The sequence below is a fragment of the Rhopilema esculentum genome, chromosome 13 (assembly GCF_057945365.1).
Source record: "Rhopilema esculentum isolate cy_ngs chromosome 13, ASM5794536v1, whole genome shotgun sequence".
In the NCBI taxonomy this organism is placed as follows: Eukaryota; Metazoa; Cnidaria; class Scyphozoa; order Rhizostomeae; family Rhizostomatidae; genus Rhopilema; species Rhopilema esculentum.
The window spans coordinates 5,452,722-5,472,069 of NC_142827.1; the positions used below are offsets into that span (position 1 = coordinate 5,452,722).

General features: G+C 37.3%; 1 protein-coding gene across 1 annotated transcript; it reads right to left on the reverse strand.

Moving 5' to 3' along the window:
• Window positions 1-462: 462 nt before the first annotated feature.
• LOC135692105 (sodium/calcium exchanger 1) lies at window positions 463-14,024 on the reverse strand. The gene is made up of 10 exons (XM_065210140.2): window positions 13,025-14,024; window positions 11,815-11,882; window positions 9,094-9,261; window positions 7,980-8,049; window positions 7,313-7,418; window positions 5,540-5,772; window positions 4,746-5,084; window positions 3,672-3,850; window positions 3,115-3,444; window positions 463-2,828 (listed from the first exon to the last, which is right to left on the reverse strand). The coding sequence occupies exons 1-10, from the start codon at window positions 13,731-13,733 to the stop codon at window positions 2,598-2,600; spliced, it is 2,433 nt and encodes an 810-aa protein (XP_065066212.1). The 5' UTR covers window positions 13,734-14,024; the 3' UTR covers window positions 463-2,597.
• Between the last annotated feature and the right edge of the window lie 5,324 nt (window positions 14,025-19,348).

The following is a 19,348-nucleotide window of genomic DNA, read 5'->3' on the forward strand; positions in this document are numbered from 1 at the left end:
ACTTAGATGTTCAATCATTAAATGACAAGTTGCTACTTGGAACAAGTGGAATTAAAATATGTGTCCGTTTTTCAGAGAGCCCGTTGTATCCGTCAGTGTCCGTTGATAGAGATTCCACTTTTTATCGTTTTCCATTGGGCCTTAAGTATCTTAGTATGAACATCCATTTTTCACCTACCGCCAGGAATATGAAAACATATCGGTCATACGGCATAAGACCATGTGCACTGAAAGTGAAAACAAAAGAAATTGAAGTACCACGCCTAAACCCCGCCTGTTTTATGTCTTCTGAGGTAGATTTCCAAAACTTGAGGAAATTTTCCCGAGAAAAAGATGAGTGTTTTATTTGACTCTGCCTCCCGCTAGGAAAACGTAATTGTCAATTGTGACATCTAGATGGTAACAAAGCAGGATTACTTAAATAGTGAAGCACAGAGAGAGACTGGCAGAGAGAGACTTTGATCAAGCATGACTCGTTGCCCATTGTAATTTATGTATTTCAAATGTATCTATTCCAATCGAAAGATAATTAATTTAAATTACAACATAAACACACTCTGTATTAATTAATACCCTCAAAATTCACCCAAATCTGATAACAATACTGGAATAGAAATATTGAATAAGTTAAGCGTCATTATTACATATGTTATGGTCCTCAGTCAAGTAAACAATTATTATCAGTACATTGACTAAGATAGGAGGGATAGGACTTGTAAATCAAATCTAAAAAGTTGCCAAAGATCTATATCAATGAGGTACTGGGTACAATGAATAGTATTATATCAAAATGCGCATTTTTACGTACTTTTCACATCGAGGTAGAATTATTGGCAAGCAACCAAGGATTCTAAATACAACTGCTGTTTAAAATATCAATTGGTTTCAGGGTAATTACTTTGGATTGCCCCCCCTCCCCCCTACGAACAATGAATCAACTAGTGAGAAGTGGCTCGAGTAGGGCCTAAACTCTAAACGAGAGTGGATCTTTTTTTCTAGTTACAAGACAATTTTACTGATAGTGACCACAATCTTTCGATATCATCGTGCTTAATTTATACCATCCGAAAATTCCCCACGACTGTTTACATTACAATAAAAACTATATGAATTCTAAAAGCAATATATTAAAGATCTCTGTAGCCCCTTGTTTAATATACACGACGAAACGGATGCAAATGTGCATTTGAGCTTGGCAATTAAAAGATGCGAGGTTCGTTAGAACCCAAGCAAATAAAACGTTTTTTCGAATATTCTACCATTGCAATAATTAAGGTAATATGTATTTGAAAAAATAATGCAGGAAATTAAACAGTGGAATGTGATAAGTGATGTGTTCGAGCTTGAATTTTAGTCATGGGTTTCTTGTCTGCGAGGAATGTGGCTTATTTTAATTTGTGACGTATGCTTGGAAGGCTAGGATACTTGTCATTATAGGGTAAATATAAACAGATGGATTGACATATAAATGCAATTACTATGTAAAAAAGGCATAAATGTATAATTAACACAAACGGCTGCGAAAGGGGCAGTCAGCTGCAAAACTTAGAGTTGAAAAGTCGTCTTTATCTATTCGAATTGATGAGATAAACATAGCATTACCAATAACATCAAGACGGGAACATCAGTAAAAAGACTGGTCTCAGCATTGCCCAGTTTAGTAGACAAATGGAGACTGGCGTTGAAAATGATTTACGTGTGGTTAATTTATTTATTTTTTGATAAATAATTCAGAAAAAAATTAAGACAAAATGATTTAAATAAAAAAACTTTTTAGAAAAACGTTTAAATAAAAGTAACTTTTTAGATCAACTGTAATTTGACAGGCCCTACCTGATATGTCTACATAGGATCTCACACAAAGGGTAAAATATAAATGGGACCGGATTGGCATAAGCAACAATAAATTGTACATAGCTGACGAGGGAATTGTTCAAAAGTAGCATGACTTAAAAAACCTGTCTTCGTGGGCCTGATTCCGTTCGTAAATTTGTGAAGTTTTGACGTTACATCTTTTGTCACTTAAGAAAAGGCTCAGGTCGGATGTACCAAATGAATGGGATCAAAATGATCCATTAAAGCGTGCATAGGATTCTATTAGAGAAGGAGATAATAGCAGGAAACTGTGAGCCGTTGTCTTTATTGGTTGTTTCTACAGATAACATTAGGATGAGTTAGAGCTGGGTCTTCTAACAACCAATAATCGCTTAATGCACGATGTCCCGATGAATTTTCGTGGTCACCTAAATTCCCATCGGTTGATATTTAAGGTTCCCACAGAGCCCGTAAAGCCTTTTGATAAGGTGATCAGTTGACCGACAGTATATGGTGCCTTTAAAGGGGGTCCTCTTTGTCACACCACAGCCGCTGAATAGCCTATTTCATTCCATTGTCTCATCTGCCAGTTTCATAGACTCGCTTAAGCCCGATTTGATTTTGAACTTCAAGCGTTCATAAACACGGGAGAATGTTCCTGTTCTCCTTTTTTAAAAAGTTTTTGTTATTATTGGTATCAAAGTGAGGGTCGAAATTTTGAACTCTGATCCTAAAAACCCATATTACAGCTAAAAAGCAGTTATCGGAGAAAAAAGAGAAGACTAGAATTTGTTATATGCCTTCATAGCTGATACGATGATGTATATAAACCATAGAGAAATAAGTATGATACCAGAAACCCATTTCAGCAGTGGCGTTCCACCCAACTCTCCTTTGCCAAAGGCCGCCAAGTATCGACGCAACACCAATATGGAAATGCATATCAAAGCACAGATAGTGTACGTCACGACACTGACTGAGAGGGATCCAGCATCAACTTCAAATTGTGAACCCTGTTGAATGCATTAAATTTATATTAAACACACAAGTTGAATAGTATTGATGCAAAAGACAGACAAACATTATCAATTTTCAAAACATCACGAGACGCTCCCAATCTATGTATCACCTGAAAGTCACGAAATGTCCAGAAAGGATCCCTTACAAAACCTGAAAACTCCCAGTCTGTTGTATGCATCTATTTGCCTAAGTTATCTGGTGCTTCACATATGTCAGATTTAAGCAGTCAACTGAAACTGTACTAAAATCATAAGAAACATTAATAAAACATATACGAACCTTTGAAGCGTGATAAATCGAAGCGATGACCCAAGATGTGCCAAGACCAAGAAACACATTGACAGAGTTACTGCCAGTGACATTGCCTATAGAGGCATCGGCATACTTTTCATTCATCGCAGCATTTTTACTGGCAAACAGATCAGGCAAACTGGTACCAAGAGCAACAAATGTGATGGCTGTCACCTCCGTGTCCAACCTAATCAGGCAGCCGAATATTGATGCTAAATCTCCAATTAAGGCAGTCAAAATACCAATCATACTGATACAGACGGCGAATGCAAGCCAGCCACCTAACCAGCTGCACGGGGGCACAAATGCGAAGATGACCTGGAAAAACCATAGATGAAAGAATCAAAATAAAGCACAGTTACTGAATTGTTATGGCAAACTTGCATGTTGTCTAATGAGCACAGGGAAAATCGTCGATTTCCACATTGCATGTTATGTAGAATATTCTTAGATATCCGTTTTTACAAATGGAAAGATTCTACATCACATATAAAACGAGAAGGACCACATTATAGAAAAATATTGCTAGGTAATATTATTGTTACCTTCCATCCAAACGTCATCAAGTGCATTATGTAATCCAGAACAGTTGCGTTCTCCACATCGCCACCGTTAACTGACATTGCTTCTGCGAACTGTTGACCCCATGTAGCAGATCCGAGGGAAAATTTATGAAGGTTCATGTGCGTCATGCTTACAACTCGATCGAACATTCTTCTGTAATCTAGAAAAAGCAAACATGTTTTTACTATCTGCATTCAGGCTGTACAAGAAGAAATACCTTCTCATAAGCTAACAAGTTAGAAAGAAGTCATTTATTCGTGTTCAAATTATTAACATGATAGCATTATTTAAACGTAATGGAAATAGAAGAGAAAATATAAGACAATTTGAGAGATAGAAAACTATGACACTTTTAACAGAAAAAATTTATGACTTGTAGATCCATGATTAAAAAAACAAATAATATACGAAAATGATTATACCATATGCACAAAAACATTTGCTTATTCTTAAAACACATATTGGTTTTCTCTTAACAACATAAAGCCCTTTGTTCATTTGTGTTGTTCCTGTGTATATTTGTTGTAAATTTCACCCTAGGACTCGGCAAAGTCAGTAAGTGGCCTAGTCAACAACGTTCTTTCATTTTGCAAACAAAGGAGGCCACCTCAGGAAGAAACACGCATAAAAGATCAAATCTGAGGTACAGTTGCTTTCCATGTCATGAACTATCCTATTTATCTCAAAAGAACGTGTTTTTTTAAGTTCTCAGATATACCAACGAACCAAATACAAAATACACAACCAAAGAGACTGTATCCGATTCAAAACCACCAATCTAGTTTGTATCAATCAATTCTTGTTGGAATCAATATTGGCTTACAGATTAGATCAGATTAGATTAGATCAAGAATTCGCAGGTTTTGGTGGAATAACTCAATCCTTCTTTGTAAACTTGGAAAATAGCAGCAAGCAGTATTCCCTTTTTCTTTAGACATCCTGCTTATAAATTATGCTTAATTATGCTGCGTAATTATGCTTCGTAATTATGCTTAATTATGCTCCGTAATTATGCTTATAAAAATTGTGTAGCTAAGTAATACCAATGAACCTACCATCATCATTGACAATCGTGACAACGGTCCTTTTCAGACGACCAACCTTCGCTCCATTTGTAGGCTCCGACAAAGAGATCATGAATGTTTCATCTTTCTCAAATGTCTTATCATCTATCAACTCAATTCCGAGAACTTTCATTGTCTCCCCATGCTCAAATACCACAGTGCCTTCACCGCCAATGTAGTCTTTGCCATTGACAGCTGACTGGTCCGTTGTGGTCCATTTTACCGACACCTGGCCATCTGCACCGTTAATTCTCTGCAGTTCTATCTCTGCGACACCTGTGCTCTCCTTATAGATATTACTGGGTTTTGTAAACTCGATATTGCCAGGCTCTGCAAAAAAGTAAAAACAACATAATTGCACACTAAGAAATCTATAGCGACAAATTTACATTCATTCTTGATAGATGTTCAAAGAGAATCCCATACCAGGAGAGTATTATAAAGCTTGGTGTTGTGACACATATAGTTTTATCCTTGAACTTACACAAGACTCAATAACTGCCCTACTTAAAAAAGACCTTGAAGTTGGTTGAAAATACTAAGTCATGCCAAGAAGCCGTCCTTTATAGTAGGTAATATTCCTTGGTAATGATCACTTTCGTGAGATCCGCAGCCATTTTTTACAACTGGACTTTGATAGAACCAGGATTACATTCATATGATCAGTCTTAGCTCCACCAATAGTATTGCAGCATGAGAACCATGACTCGTTGTATTTGGGTATCCCCTTTTATTATGACTCAAAACCTTTAAAATTAAATAAGTTGAAAAACAACGACAATTACCATCGTCATTAATGATCGTAATCTCGGTAACACTGTGTTTTCCAATTTTCACTGCTGTATCCTGTGGGTCACACCACAACTTGACGAAGAATGTTTCATCTGGCTCCCACTCATTGTCGTCTATGATCACAATGTCAATGTACTTGTGCAATTCATCTGGTAGAAACTGAAGTAGCTCTTTCTTTCCGATATAGTCAGAGCCTGCCTCCGCAGTGCCATCAATAGTCTCGTAGCTGTAATCATTAAACGCTTTTATATATCAATTCTGTCTTTTTTCATTAAAATCAGGCAAATATAAAACTAATTTCGATGCAGGAAATAAATTTGTAAAAAGTGTAATTAACAAAAGAGTTAAGGCCCTTGTACCAAAATTGAACATAGTACAAGGTTAACGTTAGAACTGAGTTTACCAAATCTGCCAAATATGTCAATCTGACAATTACAAGGCATTCAATTTTGCTGCTTCCGGTTGGACACAACCAGAGGAACGATCCCTCAGAGCGTTCTCAAAGATTAAGACCGAATGTCCTCAATTAGCATCAACTATTCAATTAGGAAACAAACTAAAAGTTTCCTTGGATTCATAGCTGATCTTCATTTTTAGGCAATTAATCAAATGAAGGTATTGTTTGGAGCAAAACGAAGAGATAACAGTTTGTGTCTTGCTCATCAAAAAATTGTTACAGTCACTGCACAGAAATGTTTAATGTGTTACAGTCACTGCTAAAAACGCTATTCTGCTGATTTACTATGCAGTATATAATAATTTAAAGGGGGCCTGATCAAAACTAATTTTGTTTGAACAATGCATTCATGGGGTAAAAGGCTGACTAATCACTGCAGATAATCTTAATACCATTTTTCAGACACCTGTTGTGATAGTGTACCTAGTTGGTGTAACTAGGCCTAATCATTATACATCAAACTAGGCTAGTGCCCATATATCACCTCGGTAGTTTTATTCAGGTGTGTCTAAAAGGTGTCTTAAAAGCATTCATTAACAAAAATCGATAAGGAAACCGGAATTGTAGGGGTTACGGGGAGGGGGGCTAGCATCCTCTTTTTATGAAGTCTAGGCAAAAGTATTTCATTTTGATGCTGTTTTGCCTTGCTTTCGAGGGTTCTACCTCTGAAACCCCCAAAAATAACCATCTTTTGCAAACTGAAAATCTTTCGCTAAGTTATATGCTCATAATCTTATTTAAATGCTGACAAAATTATTCATGACTTATTTGATCTATCAGATTACAACATATTTAAGCACATTTACCACACCTCTTGTTTGATCGTAAAAACATTCAAATCCAGGATTTAGCTGTCATCTTATTTTTGTCAAACACAGCTTTGCAAAGTAAAGGTAGCTTAATAATTGAATAGAAAGCAGAAATTAAACCGCATTTTCATGTCTATTGCATGAAAAACAATTATCAAGCAGTCTTATAATTTTAAAAAAATCTTCTCTGATTATCCGTCTGCCCTCTTGAAGAATTTTGGCAAATGAAAACATAATCTGTGACCTAACAAGAACAAAATACTTCATCCTGTTCTAATGAGAATATAAATCAATAAGATCATGTAATAAATACTTCATCCCCTTTCTCTAATTAATCATATGTTTTATGATTTAGTCTTAAAGTTGTCTAGAGGCATAAGGGCCAAACAGTCAGAGCTTAGCTCCAGTGACATCTCGGCGGTTTATGATCGTCAGATGTTGGATCTCTGAAAACTAAGGCCATGCTTGCAACAAGATAGTCGCATAACTGATATACTTACTGGACGGTAACAAGAGACTTCGGATTGCCAGACCGCTCTACTCCAATGTGAACAACTTTTTCATTCTCCAAAACTGCATATGACGTTGCTGTGAACTGGATTTTGGCTGCAGTCAAAAATAAAAGCATTTTAACACTTTTCTATAGGAAAGCACTAGACATTAATTCAGGATAAAGATTGCAGCTACTACCATGCCTGCAAAAAGTATTGGAACACTAAAACTAGTTTTCAAGGGCTAATGCAAGGGTTAATTTAAGAGCATTGTTGGTTTTTCTAAAAAACGATGTAGGAAGTGCGTTTTTTATGATATTTGTCTAAAAAATTAACATTGTTTTGGGGGGAAAGGAGTGCAGAAGTAGAAGCTTTCGGGAAAAGAATTGAAAAACATCAAAACACAATGCAAATTGTTGGGTGTTCCAAGTACTTTTGGCAGGAATTATAATTTCAATTAAGAAAGCTCCCACATTGCTGTTACTTGGTGTAAAGCAACGAAAAACGAAAATTCGGAATAATGTTCAGAAAGGTTGGGTTCTGGTTCGATGTTTACAAGACGCTTATATAAAATGAATGCTCAATAGAAACGTAAGCTAGAGCATGGTATGACGTCATAGAGATTTGTGAAACTGAGACGAGTTAAAGATGAATTGAATGGGATTAAACTGGTTACCTGTTCCATCTACATCGACAAGTGCCAAATGGCTCCCGGTCAGTTCTGCATCAGACGCTTCGTTGTAGATCTAGCAACAAAGATGACTTTCATAACAGACAAGAACTGTCTTTCTCTATATACAGGGCTAGTCATTCCTCTCCTATAAAAACATGCATTGTTCGTTCCTTTTGATTCAGTTACTCTCGCAATCTAACCGATGAAATAACAACTGGTCGAGGTTTAAATAACATTGCAATACCTTGATAAATAACAATAATATAGAGATTTTAAAATAATATAGATATTTTAAAGGAAGGGATGTAATCACCCCTTTTTTGTGGCATGGTTTAATATTTAGTTTTGCAGACGCTGCATATCATTTCAGGGACCAATCATTCTCAGATACTCAAAGGGCTCAAACATTCTTTTGTTGGGACTTTTAGTGATGAGTGATTAGTGATTAGTGATGAGAGAAGTGATTAGTTGGGACTTTGAGTGATTAGTGATTAGTGATGAGAGTAGTGATTAGTTGGGACTTTTAGTGATGACTTTTAGTGATGATAATTCCTCATGTTCCCAATCGATGTCAACAAAGATTATCATTGGCTTACAGTTTAAAAAAGAATTTCTAAATATCAACCCGTTTCAATAGTATCACCTGTTGTATGTAATCGAACAGAAAAAGTAGAAAATTAAAAAGTTGAGAACACAACGGTACAATGAATATTTTATTTAGCTTGTTTGTATTTCGCTATAAAGCAAACATCTATTCCCACCCGTTTTTCGGTGTAATTTACATAATAGAGACAAAAACGATTTGATTAAAATACGACAGAGCACCAGAAGCAATAAAGTCCTCAAAGCTGACCTCAATAAACTTGAACGCTGTCAATAGAGCAAATTATTGTATCGAGCATCTATAGTCAAAACATAGAAAGATACTCGAAATTGAGCTTATAGAAACCCATATGAATTCCGTAAACTTCTTACGTCTGGATTCAATACTACCCAAAGGAGCAAGTTGTAAACTCAAATTTGAGCTCATAATGACCCGGACCATTGCTCTAAACATCTGCTGTGCGGATTTATTGCTATCCAATGGAGCAAGCTGTAAATAAGGTTCCTCACTCACCGACTGTAGCTTCGGCTCCACATGGGGTACAACTTTCCTTCCACCACCAAAGTTTCTTAATGCACTAACTCTGTAGTAGCCATAATTCTTGGTCTTTGCAGATTCTATTCTCATAGCAATGAGCTTTGCAGCTTCTTCGTCGCTGATTCTTGGGTTGCCGGTGACTTCCTTGTATGAAATAAAAAGAAACAAGTCAATTACTTTCATGACAATTATTACTGGTGTCCTTGTTGGCGTCATTAGAAAAATCTACCAAATTAGGCAACAACAATGGCGAAAAATTTTCCTGTAGGCCAACAAATTCGCAGTGTAGTAAAAAAGCTTGGAGCAAACTGCGAAATTTGCTTCAAACGGATGAGACTTTTGCTGGGGTATGTTGATTTGGTGCAAAAGCGAATAAAACTTTCTTAAGATTTCCCTTTGGTGTATAAAGCTTGCCTAGGACTTTTGTGATATAGAAAACTTTAGAAAGACTTTTGTTTCAAGGCCAAGGAAATGGGGTATCTCCAATGAAAGGAACAAATCTTGGAAACTTCTAGATACACTAGTTTCACATCATGAGCCTTTCAGATTGCAAAACATCGGAAAACTTGTAACATGCCAAGTATTCTATCCGTTTCCCCATATTGTTTCCCTCAACCAAGATATATGTATTCGTAGTGGCACCCGAAAACAGAAAGTGGATCTAAATGATTTTACGCGTGTGCCAAGAACTATTGCACCTGGCACCCAAAATAAGCTAATTTTAATGGACATAGCATATTATTATGCATCCATGGCCCTTAGAGCATTCAACTATTGGCTTGTGATATATTCCGTAATTCTTTATTATAGACTTGCTTTGACGCTTTGATGGTATGATACTGTTTTCAGTCTGTTTGCAAGAGATAAACCCTTTTCTATTTCCTTACAGTTTTGAGATAGACAAAATCATTCACGCCATTGAAAACATTTAAAATGACAAATGATTGCCATGTACTAGAAGATCCGCCCTCGAAACTGAATTCAATATGTATGAATCTATTTATACAAATAAGGTTTCTTTGATATAAGAATTAACAAATAACAAGCAGCAGCGTTTCTAGGTAAGGTCTTGCCCACAACGGGTGATTACATAGAATGTGGTAACACCAGTAGCCACACTATAAAATTAAAATGAATATTTTACAATTGCAGAGGCCCGACCTGGTTACAGGTTGGGTTGTTTACATAACAGCCTTTGTTACTTGTGCAAACTAAACGGCTGGCTTGACAATTATCTTTAAATCATTCACTCAACATCATTCCTGTAATTTTGTCCCCAGTGGGGGAAATTCAGGCTTTCATTTGAAGGGGGCCAGGGCTACGATTTTTCGACAAGATAACATCTTGGATAATGCTAATTTTAAAGAAACTGCGCATTTTTATAAAAGTAGATGATTTTTTGAATGGACCCTTTAGAAATCTTTGCTGACCACGCCATAATTTAGTAGCAAGAAGAACAATCCATTTATGATTTGTTTGTTTTCTTATTCAGTACTGGCTAATATTTTATCTGCTATGCTATGTTCAAATTTTGCAAAAAGGGCACAGAGAATAAAGAGGCCCCTGGAGCAAAAAGGGAAAATGCGGATCGCCTGCGAGCGAAGCGTAAAATTCCTTTTCAGAACGATTTCTTCGAGCAATTTCGACACAATAACGGGTGTCAAGTATCCCACGAAAGTCCGAATTTTCAGACGGGATCGCTAATTGGGGGGTGCGTCCCCCAAATCCCCAAAATTTCCGCCTCTGTTTGTCCCTCAAATCATTTAGTATTCACATTTTCTCTAGAGATGCCATGGATGCTGGGACAAAATCTACTTTTGATAATAAGGTCATTTATCATGGCATTGGATTGATTTTGCTTTGTTCATGCACAGAGTTGTGTGTTTTTCTTGTCTGAACGTTTTTTGTCTGAACGTTTTTTGTCTGAACGTTGAAGGACTGAGAGAATTAAATTCCAAGTTGTATTCTGAGTTACCCAAGACTATGTAAAACGACAAAAGCTGTATGGTCAATGAATCTAAAAGGCCATTTCATATGAAATTCAGGACAATAGTCTTTATGACAGAAATTATTTATATCAACAGGTGTTTCAAATTAATTTTTAATGTGCATTTTCTAAGTATTAATATTCAATGCACCTCCTCAAATTTCAAAAATAATATCTAGTTGATTAGAAATTATTGTCTTTTCTACGTGATTGTCATTTCTAAGCTATTAATATGCAAGGATAGAATTTTACAGGAGGCTACCCAAGCAAAAGTTGTATAGATACAGGTTACTTAATGACATAATCAAAGCAAAGGGTTATCTAAAAAGTAGTTCTCCTTTCACATCAATAAAAAGTAAAACAAACGAAAGCCCTTAAATCAAATTGTCTTTTACCAGCTGCTGCTGATAAAGTTGATGCTTGCTGGTTAAATTTTGTTGGCTAGATTTATTGGTTAGATTTGATTAATTTTTTTTTTATACTTAGCAAAGTAGTTTGCAATTCTTTGAAACTATAATCAGAAGTGTGACTTGAATGAATAGACTTTAGGCAAAATCAATTTTACAGAGCAAGAAAGATTAGCAAATGACTCTATAATCACAACAATGTAGACTGCAATGAAATTTTCAAATTGTATTTGTTATGGGTCTCTGAGATTTTTTAAAAGAATTAAATGACAAAGGAAGTAGTAAAAAGGAACATTGCCTAACCTTCATAAACGATACAACATCAGGGTAATGTCTTTTAAGGTAGTCTTCTTTCAGAAGCTCAAGAGACCCTGCAAAGAAAAAAGTAGATGAAATTTCTACAGGATTGTGGCAAATTTTAATTATCAAACATTGTAAACAAACTAAATCCCTCCCTATGAAGTTAGCAATAATATGATATATAAAGGTTGCAGACATTTGATAATTTCAAATCTACCAGCCTTTCCAATCAATATTAACAGAAACTTTATGCAGCAAGAAAATATTTTTTTAAAGATAGTTTACCAGAAATCAATGTTTACACAATAAAAGATCAAGTAACAATATTTCCATTAGACCAGTCCTGCTTTGACAGCATCCCTAAAAACTATCTACTACAGCTGGATTTCTTGGCCAGTTAAAGACGGATTTGTTGTTTACAATTTTAGCAAACAAAGTGGGGGTACAAAAACAGACATTCACATACAAAGCAAGCAGCTTATCAAATTGCAGCCCTCAGTTCGAAGCAATTAATATTTCTTATTTACTAAAGACATAGAAAATGGTGATGAATTGTGGGCAGATGTTCCAGGGATGTTGTGGGAATGTCTCAAAGGCTACTTGGCAAGGTGCCAAAGGCAATTGTCATAATAGATGCTTTGCGTAAAAAGTTGCAAGTCTGGCTAGAAAACTTGAATATGCTCGCAGGTGTACTATATTTTTTGCGCTCACACCTGACCCTATCAATCGAGTGATATATATTATACTACTGTGTATATAATGAGCTTCATCGCTTGCTGCTCGAATGCTTCACTTCCAGGTTGTAGCTGATAGAGTGCTGTTTCTTGCAGCTTCACATTGCCCAAATCATACCTGTTTTCCAATCTGGGTTGAAAGGGCCCCCGTAAAGGAATGATTGATTTCATCAAAACATTGATGGTAAGGAAATGTTGAAAACTGAAGACAACTTGCAAAATTGACAGGTGCACAAGAAAAGCATTCAGTGAAATTCTGTGTGAATACCTGAAGTTGTTATATCTGAAAACATAATTAGTTGATTTAAGTTATAGTATTTCAGAACACATGTCTCTTTGTTTTTCTTTTGGGTTATTAGGATTGAAAGTTTTACGGCAGGAGTGGACGGGTAAATGTAGCAATGACAAAAGAAAGCAAGACAAAACAAAATTAAGAGTTAAGTGGCTGAAATTAGCAAGTAAAAGCTATAATAGATTACCCATTTCAATGGCTGGCTTTTCATTAGAGTCGATTTTCCCAGCACAATAGTCCTTGTCTGCGATGTATGCAAGTATGACCATGATTGGAAAAAGTACAAACGTGAGGACAGCCTCCCAGATTTCGATACGATTGGGTGATACGCCTTGCAGCACAATATACAACCATATGTATGCAAAAACGCAAAATGTCGCTGTAACGATGAATACTTTGTACGACTTTATGCTTCTGGTTTGGCCATTAGGAATTGATATTATACATACTGCTGTGATTATAAGTAGATTGAAGGCTGCAGATCCAACTATGGTTCCAGGCCCAAGTTTTCCTGCTTTGAAATTATTACCAACAATTTCAATGATAGACAAGAGGATTTCGGGGGCTGACGACCCAAGAGCCATGAGGGTAAGATTGGCAACAGTGTCGTTCCACACCCTGACCTCCACTTCTTCATACCCTTTACCCTCTTCCTGTGAGGCAACTTTGATTCGCTTTGTTTTGCTAGTTATCGTCTCGATAGCACACATAAAGAGATCGGCTCCAATGGATACACCCATAAAACACCAAAACAGTGTGATCAAGTACAAGGCCGTTCGTGTTCCTTCACCCCAACTTCTCTCGTCGAAAATAGGCAAAAGGAGCGAGCCACTGCCTTTTTTATCACACCTATAAGACATATCAAGAGCTGGACACGGAGTACTGGAGTTAGCCATGTTTGCAAATCTTCCCAGATTTCAAATCCAATCCAAAACAACAGACAGTGAGTTACAAACGTCGAGCTTTCACCACCAAGTCAGAATTGGCCGGAAATGGTTGGTAAGCGTTTATAATGCAGGCCTTTTTCTGTTTGAAGAGAAGCACTCAAGTATTTCTACCCTTACTCATCAAGGTGTGTCGATCAACATTGTGATCAGAGTGTATCTGAACTATCTCGTGGCTGCCATCAATGTTTTTAGAACTTTAACAACAGGTACTAGGTATTCCCATGGCGATCCCATGGAAACGCGGTTAATGACGAGCATGGCCCGGGACATGGCTTCTCCGCAGTGACAAAGGAGAGGGTTCATGAAGTTCTCATTGTCACCTTATACAAAAGTCACACCTTCCCAAATGAACCCTTCTTCTTCTTTCCCGGATCGATTGACCCCTCGATATGTGCATAGATGATCTGTGTCGGCATAAAATGAGCGCGGGTGTTTGGGTGGATTAATATAAAAAGATCATTAAACGGCGTTGCGATGTTGGGCCGCATTGCATTCCAACTTCCAAATTCTGTAGGGCAGAAAGCGAAGAATTTGATTTATTTTTACGGTTTTTAGCAGCAAATAGCCTAAAAATTCGTCAAATTTTCTTCGCCTAGCAAGTGAACGAAGCTTGCTGCTGCCTTTTAAAAGTAATTCATGAAATGTTCTGCGTACCAAGTGCTATTGGAAAGAACCATGAAGTTTCTTTTCAAATTTTATCATGTGCAATTTGAACTTGCTGTATCGGCAAAACAGAAATTTTTTTGCATATGCTCATACCAAATCACCTATTGATATTAAAAGTTGTTTTGATTTCATTGACCAGTGCCGTCGAAACGAAATTCATATTGGGGAGGCTGCCCATTGTATTCGTTCTCATTCCGTACACTGTTACAAAGGAAACATACTACAGCTAGACAATAATTGGGGGGGGGGGGGGGGAGGCTCCAACTAGCCTGCGTCACAGACCATCTCCTTGGTGGTGATGGTCTGTGACGCAGGCTAGCTCCAACGGGCCCCCGGTTCCGACGGGCCTGTTGACAAATTTAAGAACAAGGCAATGCTTATCAAAGCTGATAGATTATGGAGATGTTTTTTGATTGCAACAAAATTTGAGCTGCAAGCATTTTTAAAAATTACGCTATATTTTATATGGCCCCAGCATACTATGTTGTATTTCTCAAATATTTCATTTTTCGTTCAGAAAATGGAAGTGTGTTTAGCAAATGACATTTGAATAAAACGCTGATAACTTTTATGGCGATTTCTTTAACATATAGCTTTAACCCTATAGTCTCAGCAAGCACGAGAGGAGTAAACAATTTCAAGAGTGAGTGATATATGGGCAACATAGTCCGATACGATAAATTAAGTCAAATATCACCAACAATTTGGAACTCTTATTTAGTTTTTACAACTATCATTAGTTTCTACCATAATATTGTAAGAATCATTCTGTTTGTAGCATTGTAAAGATGTAAGAGGCCACCTGTGATTACGAAAAAAATGATTTCGCATTATAAGGAGGATATTTTTTTAAACTTTATCCAACAGCCTTAAGCAAAGTTGTTTTAGCTGATATTCGTAGACCATAAAGTTTCCTGTGGCTGGAAACCAACATTCAAGCTTAAACCAGAAGTGGTTACGATAAGAGAATTAACAATTGATAGCAAAAATTAAGACAAATTAATAGATAAATGTATACTGAAATAGCATAAATCTGGGCCGCACTAACCTTTTCTAAGACCCCCACGCCAAGGCTTATAAGGGGCCTCCCTATCAACAAATGTCAAAGTCCAAGCATTTTACTTTTAGAAACTGAGATAAAAGAAATTTTATGATTTATTTAAAAATAAATTGAAAGGTCATAACCTGTAGCTACAAAAAAGCAATAAACGAGTCGAACAAAGACATTGTTTTCTATGTATATGAAAAATTAGAATTTTTTGCTCAATTTTTTATAATAAGTACGCGTCCTTAATCAGGAGTGGCGGCATGGGGGGGCAAGGGGGGGCTTTAGCCCCCCCTAGATTTTTGTGAGCCCCCCCGTCGGCAGCCTATCAATTTTTGCTTTCTCAATACCGTCGGCACTTGATGGATGTCACCCGGTTTACATGTTGTTTGAATGACATAAATAATCGAGGAAAAAACTGCACTGGCTGGTTTATGGTTTTCTCAATGGCTTTTCTTCGGCAATTTTACTATCATAATGGCATTATATCCTGTCGCTTCCGTGAAAGCTGTGACTTAATTTCATGGTGCTCCTTCGCATGACCCACAATACCATCGTGCTCCTCTGGGTTGAAATCCCTGTTGCTGCTCATGCGAATGCCGATTCATGCGAAACGTGCAGAGATGCTTGATTTGGATCATGTTTTGGACCGTTTCAAGGAAATTTACCCTAACAACAGCAAAATCACGCTGTCATAAATAAAGTCTTTAATGAATTTTCTTCTTAAGGGATTCTCTTTTCGTTTCAAGACATTATTATTGCCAATGAAAACATTTCGATCATTAGCACATTATGCGTAATAAATTTTTCAAAAAACACTTCTTGTCCTTTTTCATCAACTATTTTTCAATAGCATTGTTCACCGCATAGCTTGCGACAAACAAATGGTTAGAGAGAACCATCGATTAACTTCTTCCAACATAGATAGGAAGAAATATTCAACAATAGGCAATATTTGCGCATTAAGTTTCTTACAAGGCATAAATTGCCGAGAAAATCTCGTGGACTCCGACACAGGTTGGAAAGTGGGGGCGGGGAGGGGGCAAGGGAGAACTTTGCACCCACAACAAACGATTTTGGAAAAATGCTCTATTGCTTGCTTTATATGCTTGCTGGCTCTTGGAAAAATGCTCTTTATCGGTGCCCCTTCATTGGAGGTGCTGCTCAGGGGCTTCGCGACTGGGGGGTTGTCACACCCACCCCAATAGTATCTCAATAGAAAATTTCAGGTAAAATCCGCTCGGTGGAAGAAACGCTTTAGGTATTTCAGAGACCTTCCTGTCATAAAATCAATAAAGGATCAAGCAATCTTAGGTAAAATTGTGCCTCGTGTCCATTTCTCCTAAAGTTTCTCAGTAGAAACGTCAACTGCAATTCACTATGAGCTCCAGATTCTTCTTAACATTCATAAGGCATGCTAAGATGGAGAGAGGGATCTAAATTTAAAAGTAACTGACAACCTGGTATTTTTCAAGACCACGGCGAAATTGTTGTTTTTATCTGCTGTAAAAAAGTTTTGCAAAAAGACAATAATTTTAAATAGGATTAGGAGGATTGCTTTAGTGAATCTGCTTAAGAGAGTGCATTTTCCAGGGAACTAGAAGCATCACAATTCGAAAATTTGCTCCCCCTTCCGCGGCAACCATGGTGCCGCCTCAGGTAGTAACTATATATTTTGCCCGTCCCGATATAGAGATTTGACAAGACTAATGGGAAAGTCGGTTATTATCATACAGAGTTAGATTGACAAAATGTATTGCAGAGGTTTGTGACACCAGCTAAAAAGTTTCAGGCAATAATTTTTTAATCAGGTAAATTTGCATTCCACACCCCCCCCCCCCAAATGAGGCTTGCCTCGCGACGGCCCTTCCTGCTATATGGGGCAAATCGAATTTTTTTTCGGTCGGCAATTTGACACATCCAGCGTCGGCAGTTACGGAAAATATAAACTTCGGCACCTTCAAGGTTTGTCTCTAGCGCCACCCCTGTCCTTAATCATAACAAAACGTCTCGATTTTTGTTCTACCCGGGGCGGCACCGTGATTGCCGCAAAAGGGTGGCAATTTTCGAATATGATTGACTCCAGTTCGCTGGAAAATGCACTCTTTGAAGCAATTTTACTTATGCAGCATAACTGGATCTTCAGATCGGGATTCTCTCACATTCCCACATCCTGTTGTTGGGACGAATTCTTGATTTTGGGACTTATCGGGATGGCTTGGAGTTGTGAATAAAAAGAGGAGAAAATAACTGATTTTTCATTACGTGTTGGCCCAACATCACTTAAGTCTAATCTCGCCAGAGACATTGTTGAGCGCGCGTTTGAAGCGTTCAATCACTTGATTTCATTGGCTGAGCTCTTGCGTGAGCGCCTGGGAGTAGGAACGAGACCTACTCTCAAACGCGTGCGAGCAAACATGAAACTGATCGCAGCGACCGTGATCATTCCCAATGTACGCATGCGTAGGTTTCAGCGTTTCAAGCGCGCGCTCAGGAATGTCTCGAAAGGGCACGGCACATTGACATGAATGTCAATTCTGTGTTAATGCTAAAAAAATTTCTAGAGAAAACCTCGTAGGAAAGTACAGTACAGTAGTTTCTTGTGCTTCAGCTTTTGGTGCTTTGTGAACATTTTAAAATCTGTTTCAATGTTTTCGTAGACCATTTTATCGTTATCATCCAATTTTTCGCTTTATAAGTCAGCAGATTTTGACGATTTTATCCTCTCTAACTGGTCCAAAAATATTTTCTTTCTCTTTGCCCTTTCCTATAAAGTCTTAGTTACTTTCCTGAAAGAATTAAATAAAGGTCTCAGACAACGGCCACGTTTCTGATGTTTTCTCACAACAAGGTGTTGTTTATTAGTCCTTGAAAACTTTATAGATTATATTTTTTGTTTATATTGATCTTCCAGGAGGAGGGCGTGATTGCAAAAACTCTGCTCTTTCATTTCATTCATAAAGTGAGTGGTAATGTAAGAGGTTGCATATTTTGTATAAAGTTTTTGGCATTTGATGAATTTATATTGCTTGGTGGATGTATTAGGTTGTGAAGGGCATCCTTCTCTTCTTTCGTGAAGTTAGGGTGCCATGTCAGTGCATCTAAAATGGAATCATTCATATCAATTGCTTAAGCTTGCATACTTTGAGGTTTTGCATTTGCGCATTGATAAGAAACTCGTGCAAGAGAAACCCTATGATACCATATTGAATTTCCGAAAAATTCTTCGGGCCTCTATTTGTTTTGGGTACCCGGCCTCGGACCTGGTGGGTCCAGTGAGAAGTGCAGCCTTGACGTAAATCAATAATATTAAAACTAGGGGAGTGTTGTTTATTGATATTTTTGCCAGAAAATGCACCAATTATAAAAGTACAGAGCTGTTTGAAATAAAATTTAGCTGATTTTGTTAAAGAGCGAGACAAATTTTAATTCGCGGTGCTAGACTTCAGAATGTAACATTCTGACAACGGAACAGAAGACCTAGTACCGAAAGCGTGTAAAAACTGCTCAGCAAAAGACCTTGTTTCTGGGTTTAGCTTTTATGCAAAGTTTGAGGAGGGGATTTGCCATCATAAAACAAATTGTGATCATGATTCTGGTCTTCATGTAAAACATATGTCCAAAAATTGCGTGCCATGGTATTGTTTAAAAAGATTTTCTAAGATTTTAAAAGGTTTTTCTAAGTGGGACTTATTCATGAATTTTATTGCGAAAGTAAAGTGATTGAAATATTTGGGGGCGGTCTACCCTGGGTACCAGCCTCACTAGTCTGGTACCCAGGGTAGGGGCGGTCATGCAAAGACGGTTCATTGCAGATACCCGATAGAATGGTTAATTGTTGGCACTTTTTTAC

Excerpts from the sequence above, each read along its gene's own strand:
- LOC135692105 (XM_065210140.2), bottom strand. The coding sequence starts at position 13,733 with ATGGCTAACTCCAGTACTCCGTGTCCAGCTCTTGATATGTCTTATAGG. Across the intron at positions 11,883-13,024 it reads AAAGCCAGCCATTGAAATGG|GGTCTCTTGAGCTTCTGAAA; the intron begins GTAATCTATTAT and ends TTTTCTTTGCAG. Across the intron at positions 9,262-11,814 it reads ATGTTGTATCGTTTATGAAG|GAAGTCACCGGCAACCCAAG; the intron begins GTTAGGCAATGT and ends ATTTCATACAAG.